This window comes from Pseudochaenichthys georgianus, chromosome 13 (assembly GCF_902827115.2).
Source record: "Pseudochaenichthys georgianus chromosome 13, fPseGeo1.2, whole genome shotgun sequence".
Classification (NCBI taxonomy): domain Eukaryota; kingdom Metazoa; phylum Chordata; class Actinopteri; order Perciformes; family Channichthyidae; genus Pseudochaenichthys; species Pseudochaenichthys georgianus.
Window position 1 is genome coordinate 9,856,440 of NC_047515.1, and position 19,882 is coordinate 9,876,321.

The 19,882-nt window shown below is 42.0% G+C and overlaps 1 protein-coding gene and 1 long non-coding RNA gene across 2 annotated transcripts in view; one reads left to right on the forward strand and one right to left on the reverse strand.

Moving 5' to 3' along the window:
- Positions 1-8,403, reverse strand: part of LOC117456902 (sortilin-related receptor-like) — a 146,572-nt gene extending 138,169 nt beyond the window's left edge. The window contains 1 exon segment of the mRNA XM_034096765.1: positions 8,029-8,403. Coding sequence (XP_033952656.1) covers positions 8,029-8,349 — 321 coding nt within the window. The 5' untranslated portion in view covers positions 8,350-8,403.
- Positions 8,404-14,885: 6,482 nt separating this feature from the next.
- Positions 14,886-15,460, forward strand: LOC139434926 (uncharacterized). The gene is made up of 2 exons (XR_011644217.1): positions 14,886-14,969; positions 15,323-15,460. It is a non-coding gene; the product is annotated as an uncharacterized lncRNA (long non-coding RNA).
- Positions 15,461-19,882: the final 4,422 nt, after the last annotated feature.

The window sequence follows — 19,882 nt, forward strand, 5'->3', positions numbered from 1 at the left end:
CCGACTGTTGTGTTTCGTCAACCACTTAGAGATGTCCACCCCTTAGCCTATCAGGTACAATGTGTTGGAGTGATATTCATTAGAAACCAATAGTGATGTCACTATGTTGCAAAGGAGGTCAATTGAATCCCTCTCAATTTTGGGAACTTTGGGATTTTTTTGTATCATTTACATGCACAAAAAACTCAATTAACACACTACAGGAGAGGGGAAAACTCCCCAAAACATAATAGGGTATATTTCAACAGCATAGAAGCCTGTAAAATGTTGTTGTACATGAGTGTAATGACAATAAAGATCTTCTGATTCTGATTTGTCTGGAGAGAATCTTATAGCAAGGCAGAAAATGACACTTTTGGTTTAAATTGGGAGTTTTTTGCCACACAGGCCTGAAATCAGATACAGAAACCACTTTATATATTTATAATCAGCTGCATTCCTCTCTTTCTTTCCCACCCTTCTGGAGCTTTGATATCCCATTGGTGTGGAGGAGTTAGGAACTGTGTCTGGTACTACCAAGAGGCAGAACGGAGAAACAATACGCTTGGACATTGAGCCTACCCTCTGCCTCTCCACCCTCCCCAGCTCTGAGCTCCCCATTATTCAACTCTGTGTGTGTGTGTGTGGTGTGTGTGTGTGGTGTGTGTGTGTGTGTGTGTGTGTGTGTGTGTGTGTGTGTGTGTGTGTGTGTGTGTGTGTGTGTGTGTGTGTGTGTGTGTGTGTGTGTGTGTGTGTGTGTGTGTGTGTGTGTGTGTGTGTGTGTGTGTGTGTGTGTGTGTGTGTGTGTGTGTGTGTGTGTGTGTGTGTGTGGTGTGTGTGTGTGTGTGTGTGTGTGTGTGTGTGTGTGTGTGTGTGTGGTGTGTGTGTGTGTGTGTGTGTGTGTGTCGTGTGTGGTGTGTGTGTGTGTGTGTGTGTGTGTGTGTGTGTGTGGTGTGTGTGTGTGTGTGTGTGTGTGTGTGTGTGTGTGTGTGTGTGTGTGTGTGTGTGTGTGTGTGTGTGTGTGTGTGTGTGTGTGTGTGTGTGTGTGTGTGTGTGTGTGTGTGTGTGGGCAAGGAGAGCATCAGAGCCAGCCTCCAACAATGACATCATCTCTGCAGGACTGGCAGGCAATGGAGCTCGCAGCACACTCACCAGGCACTGAGCACTCTCCAGTTTGCATGTGTAAGTTAGCCTGTGCTGTTAGCATATAGCATATCCACAGACAGGAAGCACAAATGAGACACTGTCCTCACAATGTGACAGCAAACATCCCCATTTAGGTTCTTGTAAGTGTAGCTTTCAGTGAAGAAAAGAAGATTTTGAGGAATTGAGACAACGAAAGAGGAAGTCTGTATGACAATGCAGGGAAATTGGTTAGTGTTTTTGTGTTGTTGACATGTTTACAATACGTTGATTCAAGGTTGTTATTGTATCAAGTGGAGGATCCAGTAATGATACATATTATATTCAAGTTCTTCTTCAAAGCTTAATGAGAAGTGGGTTATTGCTCTGCTTGAAATGTCTTGACAACAGCTGCACAAACTCAAGCAGACAAAAACTACTGAATATGTTTTCATACTGGCACTACGTGCTGCGATTCAGTACATACACTCAAGTCGGCTGTTGTGCCTTCAGACGAGGCTCTGGGATTTCAGAGTGAGAGTCGGAGAGGAATTTTAAGAAGGCTTTGAGAATCAGAATCTTCACGCAAGTGTTAAGGGTAAAGATGTGGTGCATGCTTTAAGAAGGTCTGTCAAAAGGAGTGTGTCAGAAGTGTGAGGGAGTACAATGGTCAAATGGACTGCACAAAGGGGCTATTACAAAAAGTCCCAACAGCTCATCAGGAGTTATAAACATGAACCTACACCCACAATTCATTGGCCACTCCTTAGGGAGCAATTTGGGGTTTAGTATTTTGCCCAAGGACACTTTGTTGTGTTGACCGCAGAGACTGGGGATCAAACTACCAAACCACACATTGATGATTGACCACTCTATCTCCTGAACCCAAGCCTTAAGTCTATAAAGACTATTTGTGTTAGTTAGGGATTCAGCACGTGGTAGGTTGATGCTGCTATAAACATTACTCAACCTAAAGGTGATTTAAAGTAGGGCTGGACAATACATCGATATTGAAGCAACATCTTGGATATCGTCTTGTGGATATAATTGTTGTATTTTCCTGATTTTAAAGACTGCATTATTACAGTAGAGGAAAGACACTTTCTGAACACAACAAAATGTTCTAGCTGTTCTATTATTTATCTTAACCCACTTAACTTCTCAAATTTCTCTAAACATTTTATAAATTGCATTTGATTGCATTTCCAAAAGTGGTGTTAACATTTGAATATGCTCCTGCTGAACAAAAGATGATAAGTATCATAAATGTGTGTTGCCACGGAGCTTATTTGAACAATGTCCCAGTTGAGCACGTATTCCTATTCCACTCTATTAATTCAACACAACCAAGCGGTGATGACAAATGTTTTAAATCAACTTGTAACGGAGGTGATCTCTGGGGCCATAGATCTCGGCCTCCGTTACGGATTCTGTAGCTCCATTGGTGGCAAAGTGCATGTAGTTTGTGCATCTGTCTGTGTTTTAGTTTGTCTGTCTCTGTTTCCTGGTTTTATGTTTAAAAGTGTTCCCCTATCCCCATGTCTGTTGCTGATTGTGTGCACCTGGTGCCCTGTGTTGTCTCCTCCACCCTCACCTGTGTCCTGTTGGTTTGATTAGTGTGGGTGTGTATTTAGGCTCTGTTGCCCTGGCTGTTAGGGGCAGGGAGTGTGGTGGCTGGTGACTGTGCGCACAGGAGCAGCAGATTGCGGCTGTGTCATATCATATGTATATGAGTTAATAAATGCCCACACCGGGTTGTATTTTTGGACGTTCTGCCTCTGCCTCCTTGCTTGGTCGGGCCGCTCAATTGTCAGCTTCACACAACTACACAACATGACAACAACTGCTAAAGGTTAATCATTTAGAAGTCTCATCCTAAGTTTTTGCTTGGGTTGATTCACCTCTAGGGTCAATTTGTGTTGAATCCAAAGTCTCCATTATTAAAGGAATACTTCAAGCACAAAGTCTTCAATGTAAAAAAAGAAACAACAAAACAAGTTTGTATCTTCTTGGTCGAATGCACTTATTGTAAGTCACTAAATCAGCTAAATGTAATATAATGAGAACAATCCCTAATGAATTGATGTAAATAGGAGCAAACCAAAACTATGTCCCATCATCCATGTACAAACTAACACAACTTGTGCAGTATAATTCAGGTCAAATGTATCCAGTCGTATGCTACTTCTAAAATACAGGCATTTTTACCAAAACCTCAATATTTAAAAACACCTACGGTTAAACATTACTTTTACGGACGACTTGCAATATACCAAAATCCAATGGGGAAATCCCATTGCTTTTGTCAAGGGACCCCTTGGGATGCTAACTTCCAGATCGGCAAACAAAAATACGTCAATACTCTATTAAAGACGTTCAGTTGGATTTTACACTGGCCTTAAAAACACATACACGCACACTAGAGATGTTAAGATTCACCGATTCGCATCGGTGCACCGGTATAAACGTTCAAGATGCGAGTGCACCGGTTGAAAGAGTGCACATCGGCTACAGTTTGGTTTGAACCGGGTTGAACTCGCGATGCATCGATTGCGTAGCGTCTTTGCATCGGTAAAAAAACTATTCAAAATCCCCTCATCTTGTCAACGCTCAGCAGAGACGATCTTTGATATTTGCTTCGCCACTACGGAGGCTGAGAGTCTCAGGTATCAACACACATGGAAGTTGAGGAGAAAGAGAAACGCAGCGCACCGAAAAATACCTACAAATCAAACGTTTGGCAACACTTCGGATTGTTCAAGAAAGACGGTGTAATAGTCCTTTATGCTATATAGCTGACCGCAGGTCATGGAGAGTAATAAGGTATCCGTAGACCTTTGTATGAGGTATCTTTATTACTCAACAGGTCTACAGCCATGATACATAGATCCGTCCTAGATGCGGGCTTGCATACACACAGTATCACTCCGCAGCCGCACCCCATCAGTAACGTCCTGATGGTATATGTGCGCGGCACTATATACTACAGACGGTCAACTTGAAAAATCGCTCGCAAATTGTTAACGATGCCAAGCCGCTTTAAAGTACACACGTAGTACGAGGAACTTAGCGACGCACATAAAGAGGCGACATGGGGTCTGCGGCTGAAAAGAGAAACCTGAAAGTTAGACTATGAGTTAAATCACTCAGTGAGGTGTTCTGTCAGAGAGAGTGGTGTTTAGTTTACAGCAGCCTGTGACGGACAATAATAATTTAAATGTCTTCCTCACTGTAAGCAGTTATGAAATACCTGTTTGTGAAAGGTTATTTGTATTCTTTATTCTTCATATAGAACCCACTGCTTTCTGCTCACTGGTGAGTTAGCCTCTGAATGAGTGTTAAGCACATCAGGCTGGCAGCTGGATGGGCATTGCACTATGGTAGCTGTTATTTGCACATTGTTAATCATGAGCAATGCATCCTTACATTGTTTAACTGTGAGGTGTTATACAATTGTACTGTAGCTACTATGGAGAGCTTTTTAAGGTAAAAAAATAAACGGCATGATGGGATGTGCAGTACCAAATATGTAAAGCACTTTTTTGTTAATGTATGATTTGCTGCATATAAGGAATAAAACAAAAATCCTCCGTCGTACCATATTGAAGTATCATTATTTTTGCATCGTATCGCACCGAATCGCATAATGTTGAATCAAATCATATCAAACTGTATCGCAACAGGGGTGAATCGTATCGTATCGCATCGCCTGGTGTTTCAAATGTATCGTTAATGTATCGTATCCTGGCAACGTATCGAGATGCTCATCGCATCAGCCTCAGTGATGGAGATGCACATCCCTAACGCACACTCTTTAACGGAGTGGTAGCCTTTAAAGATTTGTGTTTGCTTTTGATTTTTGTCAGACAAAAATGTATATTTAATAGATCAAAGCAAACACAGATGTTCACTGTAATTAATGCTTTTGGGATTTCTAGTGAAATTGCATGTTTGGACTCAAATGTTTCTGGAGAATGTAATAAGATAGAACTATCTCGAAACATACCACATCAAACACTACACATTTGTGCATAGTCACTGCGTAGCTTCCTACTGTTTATTTACACTCCACAGAAGTGTGAGAACATGATGATTGAAAGGGGTAATTGTAACATCAGGAGACTAGAAATAGCAGAGACACTGACGACAACAACAACGACGACAACAACAACAACAACAGCTGGTGGAAGAACAGCAGATATGAGGGGGTTTTAATGCTGTTTGACTCAGTAGGATGCTCCTCTCCTGTAGAGAGTTCAGCAAGCTTTGGCTCCAAACCAGGCTTATTTTCTAAACAGCTGAATGTAAGATCAGTTAAACTGAGAAATAAAAACAGCTGAATTAACTAAATTATTCAAACTGTTCCTATTCTTTTAGCTAATAGCAGTGATGACGTATTTTTGTAGGCTGACCGTCAGTAAGCATCGCAAGGGCTTCCTCATCAAAAACCCATGGGACTTTTCGATTGGATTTTTGTTGAGCACAATAGTCTCCACATATTAACACTACTTTTCTAATTCCTGAAACTTCAATTCAGTTGCCAGAAGTGAAACGCTAAGGAACTATACTACGTTAGCATGAATTCATGTCTCCAGCGCTAAGCTAAAGGCAGACTCCTGTCGGTGCGGTGACATTTAGTATTCTCATTTAGTCAGGACAGTTAGTCATCTTTATTAAGATGTAAAGGTTTCGGCAATTTTGACGAGGACACGTGTTTTTAAATCAACTACACAAGATGATACAATGACACTGCAAAAAGTTACATATTTTTTAACATTATAAATCGCACATTTTGCTGGGGTTGATTCACCGCTGGAAATTCTTGATGAAAACTATGTCCAAATATCCGTTTACAAACTCTCATACAACTTGTGTAGTATAATCCTAGTCAAATGTATCTAGTCGTTTGCTAACTACTTCCAAAACATGCATTTTCACTACAACATCACTATTTAAAACACTTCCGGATAAGCTGTACTTTTCCAGTGTCCACTGTAGATGCAGTGTTTCCCCTACCATTGTCTTGGAGGGGCGCTGCGGTTCGTTTTTGTTACCGTCTCCATGTGGCTAGGGTCTAAGTATGCAAACTTCACCCCACTAAGAGCAACCCATTATCTCTAATTATGACGCCTGCTCAAGCTTCTTAACAAGTCCAGTCATACCGCTATAAACCAACAAGGACACCCGGCTGGGGGACAGACACTTGACAAGCTAAGCATTTAATAACAGCTTCTGCCGGATGCATCTTTCACAAGCAGCAACGACACCTGATCCTGATGTGAGTCCCTGGAGGCTATTTGCTCTGTTTGCTGTGTTTGGATTGTGGGTGTCACCAGACACAGATCAGCGGTCAGTGTGAGACACCAGGCTGCTGATGGAGAGAAACACATGGAATGACTAGCAGCTATACTGTTTCTTTTTAATCTGTTTTCTCTGACCAATCCTCCATGACAGTGTCACTTTTTTTGAACAACTTATTATCTTGTGTTTACTGTCCTTCCCTTGCCCTTATATAGCCATGGTAATTCCATTATAGATTCAACCATCTGTACATTATTTTCTCGATTAATCATGAGTGAAAAATGGCCATCAAGACGTTCCAGAAAGGAGTGTTTTATATTCATACAGTGTAGCGTGTTTGAACCGTTTATAACAGGCTCAAATATACTTAATTTACTATAAGACAACCTGCAGTTATTTACATGTGAGAGGCCTGAATCACTGACTCAAACAATCAAAGCACTTCAAAATCTTCAGTAATTAAAATGATCACACAATCTCCTGATCGTTAAAAGCCGTCTTTATAGTCATCGTAGAGATGTAGAGATGCTCAAATGCTTGTGGCAGAGATACGTTTCCCTTTAACAAATGCACCTGTGTTTATGGTGTAACCAACCAACATGTTACCAGACCAGTTTAGGCCTCTGCCCTTACTCTCATTTGTTTTCTCCACTTGGCTCTGACATATTGTGTTAGGCAATAATGTTTCATGGAGGCGGCTGCAGTTTGTTCTGAGATGCTTCATTATACTTCTTCTTGCATGGTGTCATCTGAGTGTGTTCAATCACATTATAATGCCGGAAGGCAAAGAGATTGCAACAATCCAAGATGTCAGACTACTGGATGAACTGTCTTTGTAATGAGTGACTGAATGAAACTAATGACCGCTCAACAGCCAATAATCATACACCAATAAACCAACACCACACTCAACCTCAGCAAACAGAACCATTTGTTTCTCACCTAGTATTAGCGCAACTATTCTGCCTGCATTATCTTTTATTACAAAAGCAATTTGTTCTCCTTGTTTCTCAGCAGACAGACACACCTGTAACACAAATACATTTCAGAATCTAGAGGATTTTCTGGGAACTTCTGCATTCATTTAATGTACGTAGCAGTGCTGTAAAGTAACCAAGTACATTCACTCAACTACAGTATTTAAGTATAATTTACAAAGTATTCCTACACTCTACTTGTACAATATCTGAGTACTTCTTCAAACTCTGCATTTAAAGTAGCCTACGTAGAAGCTAAAAAAGTACATCATTCAGGAACTGCCTCAGACAGGCTTCCATTAACTGAAAGGGAAACCAGGTTTGAGAGTTGACATTCAATAATACATGTTTAGTGAGCTGTAACTTTATGCAGTTAACGTTATCAACAACCGCACTGACTCAACAATGGTTACTGCTCTGTGCACTGGGTGTGCTGCTTTGAGGTTAAACAGGGCACTTTCTCTTCATCCAGCAGTCAACACAAACAGAGCTAGCATAAGGTGCACAATGATGTGACTAAAGATAAGGAAAACCACAGTGGGGCTTGCGTAATTTCTTCAGTACACCCTTGCCAGCTAAGGGCAGCCTGAGGTGATGCAGATTTAGGAAAGTAGCGTTAGTAGCATTGCACCGAGATGCACTATATTACCTGTCCGTACACCTTTGGCATGGCCGATTCACCAGGGCTCCGGCGGCTTCGATGTTGCGGATAGGCGCCGGAGTCCAACCCGCCTTTAGCGGCACTACGAGCGGACAGGGGCAGCTCTGAAGCAGCGGCGCCTCCTCCATCTCCGTCCAGTAAATCCTGATTTGCTTCTACAGTGAAAACCCCTCTGTTTTGCGGCAGCATGTAGCGCTGCTGTGGGTGCACACGAAGGGTCGACGAATGTATACCAGCGACCCAGAAGACTAATAAATAAAAGGAGCACCGAAGAGAGGACTGCATCTTGCCTGCTTGTGATATCGCCATGTTTGTGTATGTCAGGCTCGTGGATTAGGTGGGACTGAAGAGCTCCTTCTACTGGCAGTGATGCTGCATTCACAAGCAAGAGGAATGTCGGGAACCACTAGACTCCTCTGTTCAAAACATCCTTACGTTGCCTTTTACGTATACACAACATGGTGCACACAAAGGCAGTTAGTCCAATGCTCATCACTGTCTTTTTTTATCGAGACACATTTAAACAAGAGAAATACACAGTGTCGACCTTGAAAATAAACATTACAAAAATACATTTGAAATAGTGAATGTCATACGAATAACGTGAAAATGGCATTATGTGAAAAAAATGGGAATGTCGCCACCTCTCAGGTTAATAACAACAATAACAGATGAATACCACACTCATAACTCATAACAATCTTCAGTGCAATTTAAACTTTATTGTTCTTTAAATGTAATTACAATGTGTAAAAAGTAACGGCTACTTCTATAATTGTATATGATCATCTACAAAAAAATGAAATTATAATTGTTTTACCATGGTGTAATGTCCTATTAATATATATTTTTTTTAATTGTATAAATAATTATATTCTCTTGCTTTATCTGCACCATGCTGTTGTAATAACGTACATTTCATTAAATGACATGTTTCATTACAAGGATCTGGAACACTGGCAGTTTTACTATAGTAGATTGATACAACTATTTTATTTGTTTCAAATGAAGCTACAGTGCAGCCAGGAGACGGCTAGTTAGTTTATCATAATCTGAGAGTGTACCTGTACGAGAGCCGTGACTTCTTGTCGCTTACAGTGAGGTCACCTCAGCAGGGGCGGCGACAGGGGGGAGCTAGGGGGTGCTGAAGCACCCCCCAGGATTGCCAAAGCACCCCCTAAGCACCCCCAATAAATATGTTTTTTTTTTTTTTTCGAAATTTATTATTATTTGTATTAAATTAAATCAGAAAAATTATTGATTACATCAATGCAAATGTGAAACAAATAAATGTTTGACCAAAAACATAAAGCCAACACAGGTGATATGATTAGGCCAATGGCCAGCACCCATTCGATTTTTGACCTACCCATAGGCTAAATTACTTTGTGACACTTGAGTGACTTCCTGTTAGCTGGAGCCCCAAATGATTTGCTAACAGCAAAGTGACAAATGGATCGTTTTTTAGTCCTTAAACGTCCACGTGTGGACACTCAATCAAAACCACCTGAAAGCGAGAGGGATTCTGCACATAATAGGCCTCGTGAGTACAAGTAGCTTACTTCTGGGTCTGTTTCATTCAAGCTCTGCTCTGTGTGTGTGGCACGAGCCATTTTGTGTGCGTGCGCAAGCGAGCGAGAGAGAGAGCTCGCGCACCGGTGGGTATCTACCGGAGATCGTTGTGGTTAGCATCTGGTGCTAGCTAGCCAAGCTAACGGATATAAGGAGCTTTTTCAACAACAAGGTGGAGGGAGAACTCTCTCCTGTCCGACTGATGCCCCTTTCACACCAGCGCCTTTTCAGCTCCGGCACGGAGCTAGAGCCTGAAAAGCGCTGGGTTTTCCAGTTCACACCGGAGCTGCGCCGGCTCTTAGCTCCGGAATCCGCTTCATTTCCAGCTCCAAAAAATTGTCGGTCCAGAGGCAAGAGCTTTGGAGCTAAGAGGTGACGTCGCTTACGTCTCTCTTACGTCGAGGCGTGCAGGAAACTAAACCCACCTCCCATGGGTCGACTGTTATGCCTGCCTACAAGCAGTAGTGCCACTGCCTATAAACACACTTTATAAAGTCAGGCAACACTAACCAGGCTTCGTGTGATTCTGTTTATTGGTGCCTTAATTTGACCATCCGTTCGCTGTTATCGATCATTGTGGAGAGAGGCAGACGTGTTGTTTTGTATTATTGCAGCTATCGGATGCAAGTAGTCAGTTTAGCTTCGGTTGCTATGCTAACATCACCCGTTTTATACCAGAGAAACTTTCATAACAGCGTTGTGATACCAAACAGTGTCAATTCAGACTGACACACATTCACTTAGGCTAAGGGGAACTGGGGATATGCATCAGCTGCTTGTGTGAGTCGGACAGTGAATACTTTAGAGCGGCCGCTGCAGTGTGAGCTAACCGGGAGCTAACGGGAGAATAAACTCCCGTGGAAGAGCAGCCAGCACTGCAGCGGTCGGTAAATGCTGCAGAAACACATTAATAAACAATAAACCACGGCACTCTGGAGAAAAGTATAAGGTTGGAGAAGTCGTTATTCAATTTATTCTGGCTTCGTGTGATTAAAAGCAACACGATCATCGACCCGACGCAGTTGTTGTTGTTGTTGTGAGCTGCCGTTGGGGGGCAAATCAGCAATGTAAACGGTGACGTCATGACGCAGCAGGGGCAGCTCTGGGGCGCCAGTGGGCGGTGTGCACAGAGCGGGAGCTGAAAAGGGAAACCGGAGCTGAACCAGAAAAGCTCCCGCTCGGAGCTAGAAACTGAAAAGCGCTGGTGTGAAAGCCGCATGAGAGTCTCAGATAACCTCAGCTCAGGTGAAGTAAAGGACTCAGTGTTTAGATAGTTAACTTTAGTCTCAGTGGGTCTCAAACGGTTTGTTTTAAAAGGGGAGTGATTTGTAAAATATCTATAAAGAAATAGAAAATCTGTTTACAGTTCTGTTTCATATGTATGTTGAGAGATACTGTATATCCATAGATCTCTTCATTTTGGCTCTCAAAGTGCACCAGATCGATGCTTTTAACTTCAATATTTAAAAAGAAATCTTCCCGGGGGAGCTTGCCCACTAGAGGAGGTGAGGACCCTCCTAGAGGAGGTGAGGTCCACTCCCCACTTGTAAAAATAGCACTTTACCCCTGCTTACACCTATATGCCGCGAGCTGATTACCGAGCCTTCATTGTAACAGTCGCGGGTACACTGTGTGTGTGTGTGTGTGTGTGTGTGTGTGTGTGTGTGTGTGTGTGTGTGTGTGTGTGTGTGGTGTGTGTGTGTGTGTGTGTGTGTGTGTGTGTGTGTGTGTGTGTGTGTGTGTGTGTGTGTGTGTGTGTGTGTGTGTGTGTGTGTGTGTGTGTGTGTGTGTGTGTGTGTGTGTTGCAGTAGAAAATGTAACTGTAGCGGTGGTGCATTAATGGGAAACCCTTAATGTTTGAGCACCCTCTATGAAACGTCAAGCTACCCCACAGCACCCCCTAGAGAAAATCTCTGGTGCCGCCACTGCACCTCAGTCACATCACCTATTGTTGTAAGGTCATATCATTGCATGTTAGTTCACCAGTCCACTAGGAAGCACTGTGACATTGAAGTTGTTGCCGTTCCATAAGCATAAAAGAGGAACTGGGGCCTATGTTGTTATGCTAAGTATGTGATGAACCGGAGTCGCAGCTCGGCGCAACCAGAAACCAAGAAACTCCACTATGCTCACCAGAAGCCTCCTGTGAGTTACTACATAATGGCGACGAGGATAAAAGTACAGCAGATGCCTGGTGGAAATGCACACAAATGAGCGAGACTGTGGAGTGGCTACGTTAACGGCACCAAACACCGGACAGTGGTGTGAGCTAGAAGATGGCGGCGGCAATGGTAGGAAAGACCGCTCCTTTTGATAGTCAATCCCAGACGTGGGAGGAATATTGTGAGGTTCTCCAATATTTCTTTGAAGCTAATGAGATCGAAGATGCAGGTCGGCAGAAAACTATTTTGCTCAGTTCAGTTGGCAGTCAGACTTACAGCCTTATGAGGAACCTTATCAGCCGGCGAGGCCAGGAGAGAAGACGTTGGATGAGCTTGTTCAGCTGCTGAAAGACCATTTCAACCCCAAACCCAGTGAAATTGTACAGCGCTACAAATTTAACTCAAGAAGTAGGAAGCTGGGAGAAACAGTCATGGAGTATGTTGCTGTGCTAAGGAAATTAGCACAAGATTGTAACTATGGAGACAAGTTATCAGAAATGCTGCGTGACAGGCTGGTCTGTGGGATTGGGGAGGATCGCATACAACGGCGATTGTTGTCAGAGCCGGATTTGACCTTCGACAGGGCACTGAAGCTGGCCCAGGCTATTGAGACAGCCAGCAAGAATGTGAGAGACTTACAGTCATTGGAGTCAGCACCCTCGCACATGAGTGCACCTGAGGCAGTGCACAAGATGACGGCAAGGCAGAGCCCCAGTGAGCAGCAGCACCAGCATAAGGCTTGTTACAGGTGTGGCAGTGAGCAGCACATAGCTGGGGACTGTAGGTTTATTAAAGAAACCTGTCACAAGTGTGGGAAGATAGGCCATATTCAGAAAGTGTGTAGGTCAAAAGGCTCAGTTAGTGTTTCACAAGCAAAAGGGGGTGGAGTATATGAGAGATATAAGCATGTGAAAACTCAGGGAGCAAACTATGTCAGCCAGGGGGAGGGCGAAAAATATGACATAGACACAGATGAGATCATGTTCACTTTGTACAAAGTGGAGGAAATAGACATACCGGCAGAGGAGCCATTTCTAGAAACACTGACTATTAACGAAACTGAAACACAGTTTGAAGTAGACTCATGATGTGGGGTAACAGTGGTGAACCACTCAGTGTACAAAACCTTATGGAGGGGAGAGGTACCAGCCCTACAACCCTGCAGAGTGAGACTCAGACACAGGACATAGGGTAAATGTTTTGGGAGCAGCTATGGTAAAAGTGCAGCACAAACAGTCAGTAAAAAACCTACCGTTGGTAGTTGTGCCAGGGATGGGCCCTAGTCTAGTTGGCAGGAACTGGATTAAGAAGCTAGGTTTGCAGTGGAGACCGGAAAGCCAGATTCACCATGTCAGGGAAAAAACATTGGAGGAGGTACTTGGGGAATATGAGGAGGTTTTCAAAGAGGAACTAGGGAAATTTAAAGGGGCCCCAGCTAAACTATATGTGGACAAGGAAGCAACCCCCAGGTTTTTTAAAGCTAGACCGGTCCCATATGCAATGAGAGGAAGGGTTGAGGCCGAACTGGACGTCTCTGAAAGTATGGACAGACAAGTATCCAGTACTCTCGCGGGTGCAGGAATTGGTAAACAGAGGCTGGTCATCAGAATTAAAAGAGATTGAGTTTGGCCCTTATGCAGTGAGGAAACAGGAACTCAGTATCCAAAATGGGTGTGTGTTGTGGGGCGCAAGAGTTATTGTGCCAAAGCCAGGCCAAGAAAGTGTTTTGAGACAGCTTCATCAATGCCATCCAGGAGTGTCCAGGATGAAAGCACTGGCTAGGAGCTATGTATGGTGGCCAAAGCTCGACAAGGATGTAGAGGATACTGTCAAGTCCTGTATAACATGTCAAGAGCACCGAAATGTTCCGGCACCAGCTCCGATACACCCCTGGGATTGGCCTGATAAGCCCTGGAGTCGTATTTATGTGGATTATGCTGGGCCATTCATGGGGAAGATGTTTTTTGTGCTCATCGATGCACACTCAAAATGGATGGATGTGGTTCCAGTCAATTCTGCCACTTCAGCCACTACAATTGAGTGCCTGCGTACCAGTTTCAGTAACCATGGACTGCCTGAATTGTTGGTGTCTGATAATGGCACCTGTTTCATCAGAACAGAGTTCGAAGATTTCCTGAAAAGAAATGGTATCACGCCTCCATTAACGGGTTAGCAGAGAGAGGGGTACAGACATTTAAAAGGATGATGAACATTTTTCCAGAAGGCACACTGACAGCCAAGGTAGCCAGAGTGTTATTTAGTTATCGTGTGACTCCTCAGACTACAACAGGTCTGTCACCAGCAGAGCTGCTTCTCGGGAGGAAGCTAGGTTGCTGTTTGGATTCAATTAATCCAGATCTGTGCATGAAGGTGAAAGAAAAACAGGAAAGTCAAATAAGAGATCATGACAAAAAGGCAAAGGGGCGCTGGTTCAAAACAGGAGACTCAGTGCTGACGAGAAACTTCAGTTTTGGACCCAAGTGGATTCCAGGAATCATAGAGTCAGTGACAGGGCCAGTGTCATATAAAGTGATGCTGGGTGATGGGAGAGTAGTCAGGAGACATGTGGACCAGATTCCTGCTCACCACCAAAGACCAGAAAAAGACCATGAAAGACAACAGACTGACTCGACTCAGCTAAGTCAGGCAGCCGAAAAAGGAGAGACATGGCAGGACGTTGAGAATGTGGTGCTCAGTGGGGACGAGTTGGAAGAGCCAGCAGCTACAGAAGCTGCAGCAGCAGAGAAGGTCCATGGAACTGTGGAAAATACAAGTCCAGGGAAGAGACAGTCAAAAAGAGAGACTAAGTTACCCAGTTACCTTAAAGACTTCCAGCTGAGCTAAGAAGGGAATAGATAATACTGTTGTGAGTCACCCGTTAGGTTTAATAAAAAATTGTTACAGTGTTACAATGTTCCTGTTGGATGTATATAACCTGCTTGAGGGGAAGGGGATGTTGTAAGGTCATATCATTGCATGTTAGTTCACCAGTCCACTAGGTGGCACTGTGACATTGAAGTTGTTGCCGTACCATAAGCATAAAAGAGGAACTGGGGGCTATGTTGTTATGCTAAGCATAGATATATATATATAAACACTAGATGGCTCATGGGAGATTTTACAGCGTAGCTGACCGGCCGCCATCTTGCTACAGTCAACAGTTACTCTGATTCGCGTTATGGTAGCTGTTGTAAGGTGAGTGATCTGCACAAAAATACTCTTAACTCGCTGAAATCTTGACTGATTTACAAACGGTTTGGTTTATTATAACATTATTAGCATGGCTATGATACAGGATGCTTGGACATGTTGAAATTGCAGCTTTTCTTTGTGTATGTGGTTGTATTTATTAGCTGGCTAATAACAAGAGGCTGTCAGTGAGACCTAGTATTACAAAGTTCACCCAGCAACTTTACACCAGTGGGAGAGGCAGAACTGCTCTTTCTTTTCAACATAACTTAAGTTACACATGATTTCTTCCAAGTGGTTTGGCTTGTTAAAAACATCTTGTATTATGATACAGGAATTTGCTGGCTTTGTGTTTACAGAAGTACCTGACTATGCCGGACTTTTGTGCAGCCTACGGATGCTCCAATCGCCGCTGTCTGCAAACAAGAACCCGTGGGATCACCACATATGTTTATGTTTGCTCAGTCTAATAAACCCATAACATGGTTGTGAAAGAATACCAAAGCTGAGGCTGGACGATGATTGATTGTTGGTGTGCCATGTGTCACCGTGTGTCTTATTGGTTTTGTGTTATACTGTATTTTATTGTGTGCAGCTGGTCCTTATCTCCAAGACACATTTAAAACAAATAACCTTGAACCTTGAAGCCCCATCTCTCCCCACCTGCTCCTGCTTCCTACATCCCCTCCACACCACACCAAGTTGTTCTTCTTAATAATAATAATACATTTATGTTGGGGGGCCGCCTTTCATAACACCCAAGGACACCTTACAGGGGCATAGGGGCAATATAGGGAACAATTTAAACAGTGGATTTTGTGATATATCAGCCGGGGTGAGACAAGACAAACTACAGAAGGACGCAAAAGGACACATGGTACAGTTTATATTATTCTTGGTCTTTTTTCAATAACATATTTCAAAGGTTCTGGATTTGTTTACAATTCTATAAACTAAATACAAAACTAGGATGATATGAAGATCTCATGTCAAAAATAATTGTGATAAATTAGACGGAACTGGCCTGTCTGTGAGCACATTTTATGTTGGTTTGGTTCTTCTGATAAAGGTATGAATATCTAATTAATATACCAACATATGCTATTGTCATTAGTTGTGCCCCTGTTCTTCAAGCTAAGGCATTGCTAAATTAACAACTCTTGGCTTACAGAGTGGTAACATGAGACCGATTTTTATATATAAAATATAAATGTATTTTAATTTTATAATTTATGCATAATTTATTTTAAATATTAACAATATAATAAAATAAATGGAAATATATACACTGGCAAATATTTAATATAAATATCGTGTGTGTGTGTGTGTGTATAGCTATTTCTTTATCTGATTAATGTTATTTTCATATGAAAGTTCATGATTATAAGTATGCAGTATCATAACTACATCTTTGATGTTTATAAAAAACCAAACCGTTTGAAAATTGAGCAAGCTATGGTTATTTAAATAGTAAACCATAATGTTATGAATGAGAGCACTGCCTGTAGCAAGATGGCGGCCAAGTGGCAACGTCGGTCTCCATTGGCCAGCAGCACGGGTGAGTCATCTAGTGTTTATATATATATCGATGATGCTAAGTATGTGATTAACCGGATTCGCAGCTCGGCGCTACCAGAAACCAATAAATTCCACTATGCTCACCAGAAGCCTCCTGTGAGTCACTACACCTATCGAGACAACAACTTAACCCTTTTACAGAAAACAAGATACAACATGTTAATAAGTGAGCTTTGAGGTGCTGGCAGGTGGTATTTGTTAGCTTTGGACCAAGCCCGGCCAACTGTTTCCAGTCTTATGCTATGCTAACTGGCTGTTAATTCTAGCATTACAATTTACCTAAGCTTTACGGTTAATAGCCTACTGATTGTTGGGTATAAAGAGAAATCCTGAAAATACCTAAATGACTACTAGTAGTCATTTACACTAGTACTTGGGGCTAACAACACATTAGTTCATTTACATTTACAAGTCCTACATTTTTAATTACAACATGGGCTACTTACCATGATTCCATAGTACATAGGCTACAGTATGCTATGAGAGGCAGGATTAATGATTTGTGACTCCTATTATAACAGGGTTGCCAACTTTGGGTACCTGGTTGGAGTGAGATTTTTATATCATGGGTTACGCATATGCGCACTAAATGACTGCTATCGTGTTGGAGCGAGAGCTTAGCATAACTTTTCTGACCTCGATACATTTCCATTTACATGAGGATGTGACTAGCAGTTTGAAAGGATGTACTTGAATTATTATTATATATTATCATTATGTCAGTGGTCTAAAATGGTCCTACAACGGTGCCGACAATATTATCGTTTATCGCAATAATTTCCGGGAAAATGTATCCAACAAAATTAATTATCGTGAGAGGCCTATACATGAAACACACAGACACAAACAAATATACAGACTTACTCCAAACTGCTGCCAAATATATTAATTAACACACTCTCATTCTCTTTGACTCTATTTTGGCCTAGTAGAACAATAAGCAGCAGACTTTTACTTTTGTATCATTTTTACTGGATCTTAGATCTGCGCATGCGCAATGCACAATACGGGTCGGATTGACCAACCGGCTCCCACTGCTCTGCTGTCTGTTAACTTTGTTAAGAGTGCTAGGGGCGGGGAGGGAGCGGATCGACAGCTTGAGCAGCTGTCAACTCAACATTGTAAATAACAAACCAAAAACTATCGCCGGTTCATCTTGTTTTTGGCGTGAGAATAGTTTGGGCAACGTGAGATTGAGAGTGAAAGCGTGTGTCACAGCCAGTGGTTCAACTTAGCCCCCCATGAGGAACTGAGGATATGTTAAGTCTCTGTAAAAGAAATGGAGAGAGCAGCCACTAATGGCAAGGGTGGAAAATCCATCAGAACAGTGGCAAAGGACAGAAATATTGAAAGGTCAACCCTGCGTATATAAAAAGGAAGGAGGAAAGGGAAGTGAAAACAGTACAAAAACTGTCTGACCAGTTCCATGGCCTTATTCCAACGTAATGCTGTGAACTAGCCTTTGATTTAGCAGACAGAAACAACATTCCTGTACCAAACAACACAGGTTTAAACTTGAAATTGATACATTTTCCCCCAGATGGCTCACTTTGCCCCTTGACTCGGATCTACTTGCCCCTAAAATGGGGAAAGATAAGCCACAAGACAACTGTTTTTTGAGAACAAAATATTTTATGGCCATTTGTGATGGATGCATTATTATCATTTTGATTGACAGAAGACATCCTGAAGTAAAGTGTGTTGTTGTCATTTGACTTCTATCTAATTTGTCCTTGCAGTAAAAATTGGCTCATCTTGTAAGCCTTACATTTGCAAAGAATGTCCTCATTTCCGTTGAGTCATGAATGCAGAACTGTAATTTGATTCCATATCTTTGATCACTTGTACTTGGCTACTTTCATCGGTTTAAATTGAGGCTTTATGGTTTTACATGACACACAGAAATAATCCACTCTGCTGCCACCGGGCAGCAGCATTGATCTGCAGTTAAACCCACTTTAGCAGCTTCATCCGATATCCTGTAACTCACAGTGTAGTTATAATCTTCTTTTGAATAATCCCATTGATTCAATCCACCCAGACTAAACAAAGGGATTTGGCGACACAGCATGTCCATGACAGTAAGTGTTTGTTATACATTTTGTGTGTCAGACATCTTAATCCACATGTGGGTAAATAAAGGAAAAGGCACTCTTTCTCTCTCATTGCCTCTCTCTCTCTCATGCCTAACAGTGGCTACTCTGGATAAGCAAAACTATTACTTTAGTTGTTTTACTTTTTGACAGGTATAGTACCTCATCATTCGACAGAGGAGGTGAAGTTGCAGCCATCTTTGACTCAGGTTTACTCATCAATACCAAACTAAAATTAAATTATACCTCCTTTGAAAGCCTTGTTTTTAGTCTTACGCATCCAACCTGGAAAACATTGCAGCCAATCTTATTTGTTACAGTGTACCGTGCACCAGGTCCTTATTCAGAATTCTTATCAGAATTCTCTGAGTTTTTATCAACTTTGGTACTTAAAACAGATAAAGTAATTATCGTAGGTGACTTTAATATTCATGTTGACAACGATAAAAATAGCCTTACTGTTGCATTTAACTCTATATTAGATTCTATTGGTTTCCGTCAGAGTGTAAATAAATCAACCCACTGTTATATTCACACTCGACCTTGTTCTGACTTATGGTATTGAAATTGAGCAACTATTAGTCGAACCGCATAATCCTGCTTTATCCGACCGTTTTTTAGTAACTTTTAAAGTAGGCTACTGTTAATAGACTACAAAAAATTAGTCAAAAGTTCCTGCAGCAGAAACCTATCTGTTAGTGCTATAGCCACATTTAAGGAAGAGATTCCATCAATACTTAACTCGATAGCATGTCTGTATGTAAGGGAGGAAACTTATACCAAATGTACACCACCCCAAATTGATCTTGTTGTTGATAGTGCTACAGATGCGCTGCGAACACAATTAGACTCTGTTCCTTCTTTGAAAAAGAAGAAAATAAAACAACATAGATTAGCTCCATGGCATAATGCCGAAACCCGCAAAATAAAGCAAAAGTCGAGACAACTTGAAAGGATATGGCGTTCCACTAAACTTGAAGAATCTCGTTTAATTTGGCATATTACTCTCAATGAATATAAGAAAGCACTGCGTAAAGCGAGAGCAGCCTACTACTCTTCATTAATAGATGAGAATAAGAATAATGCAAGATTTCTTTTCAGCACTTATAGCCAGGCTGACAGAGAGCCACAGCTCTATTGAGCCTTCTATTCCCATCAATCAATCAATCAATCAATCAATCAATCAATCAATCAATCAATCAATCAATCAATCAATCAATCAATCAATCAATGTTTATTTATATAGCC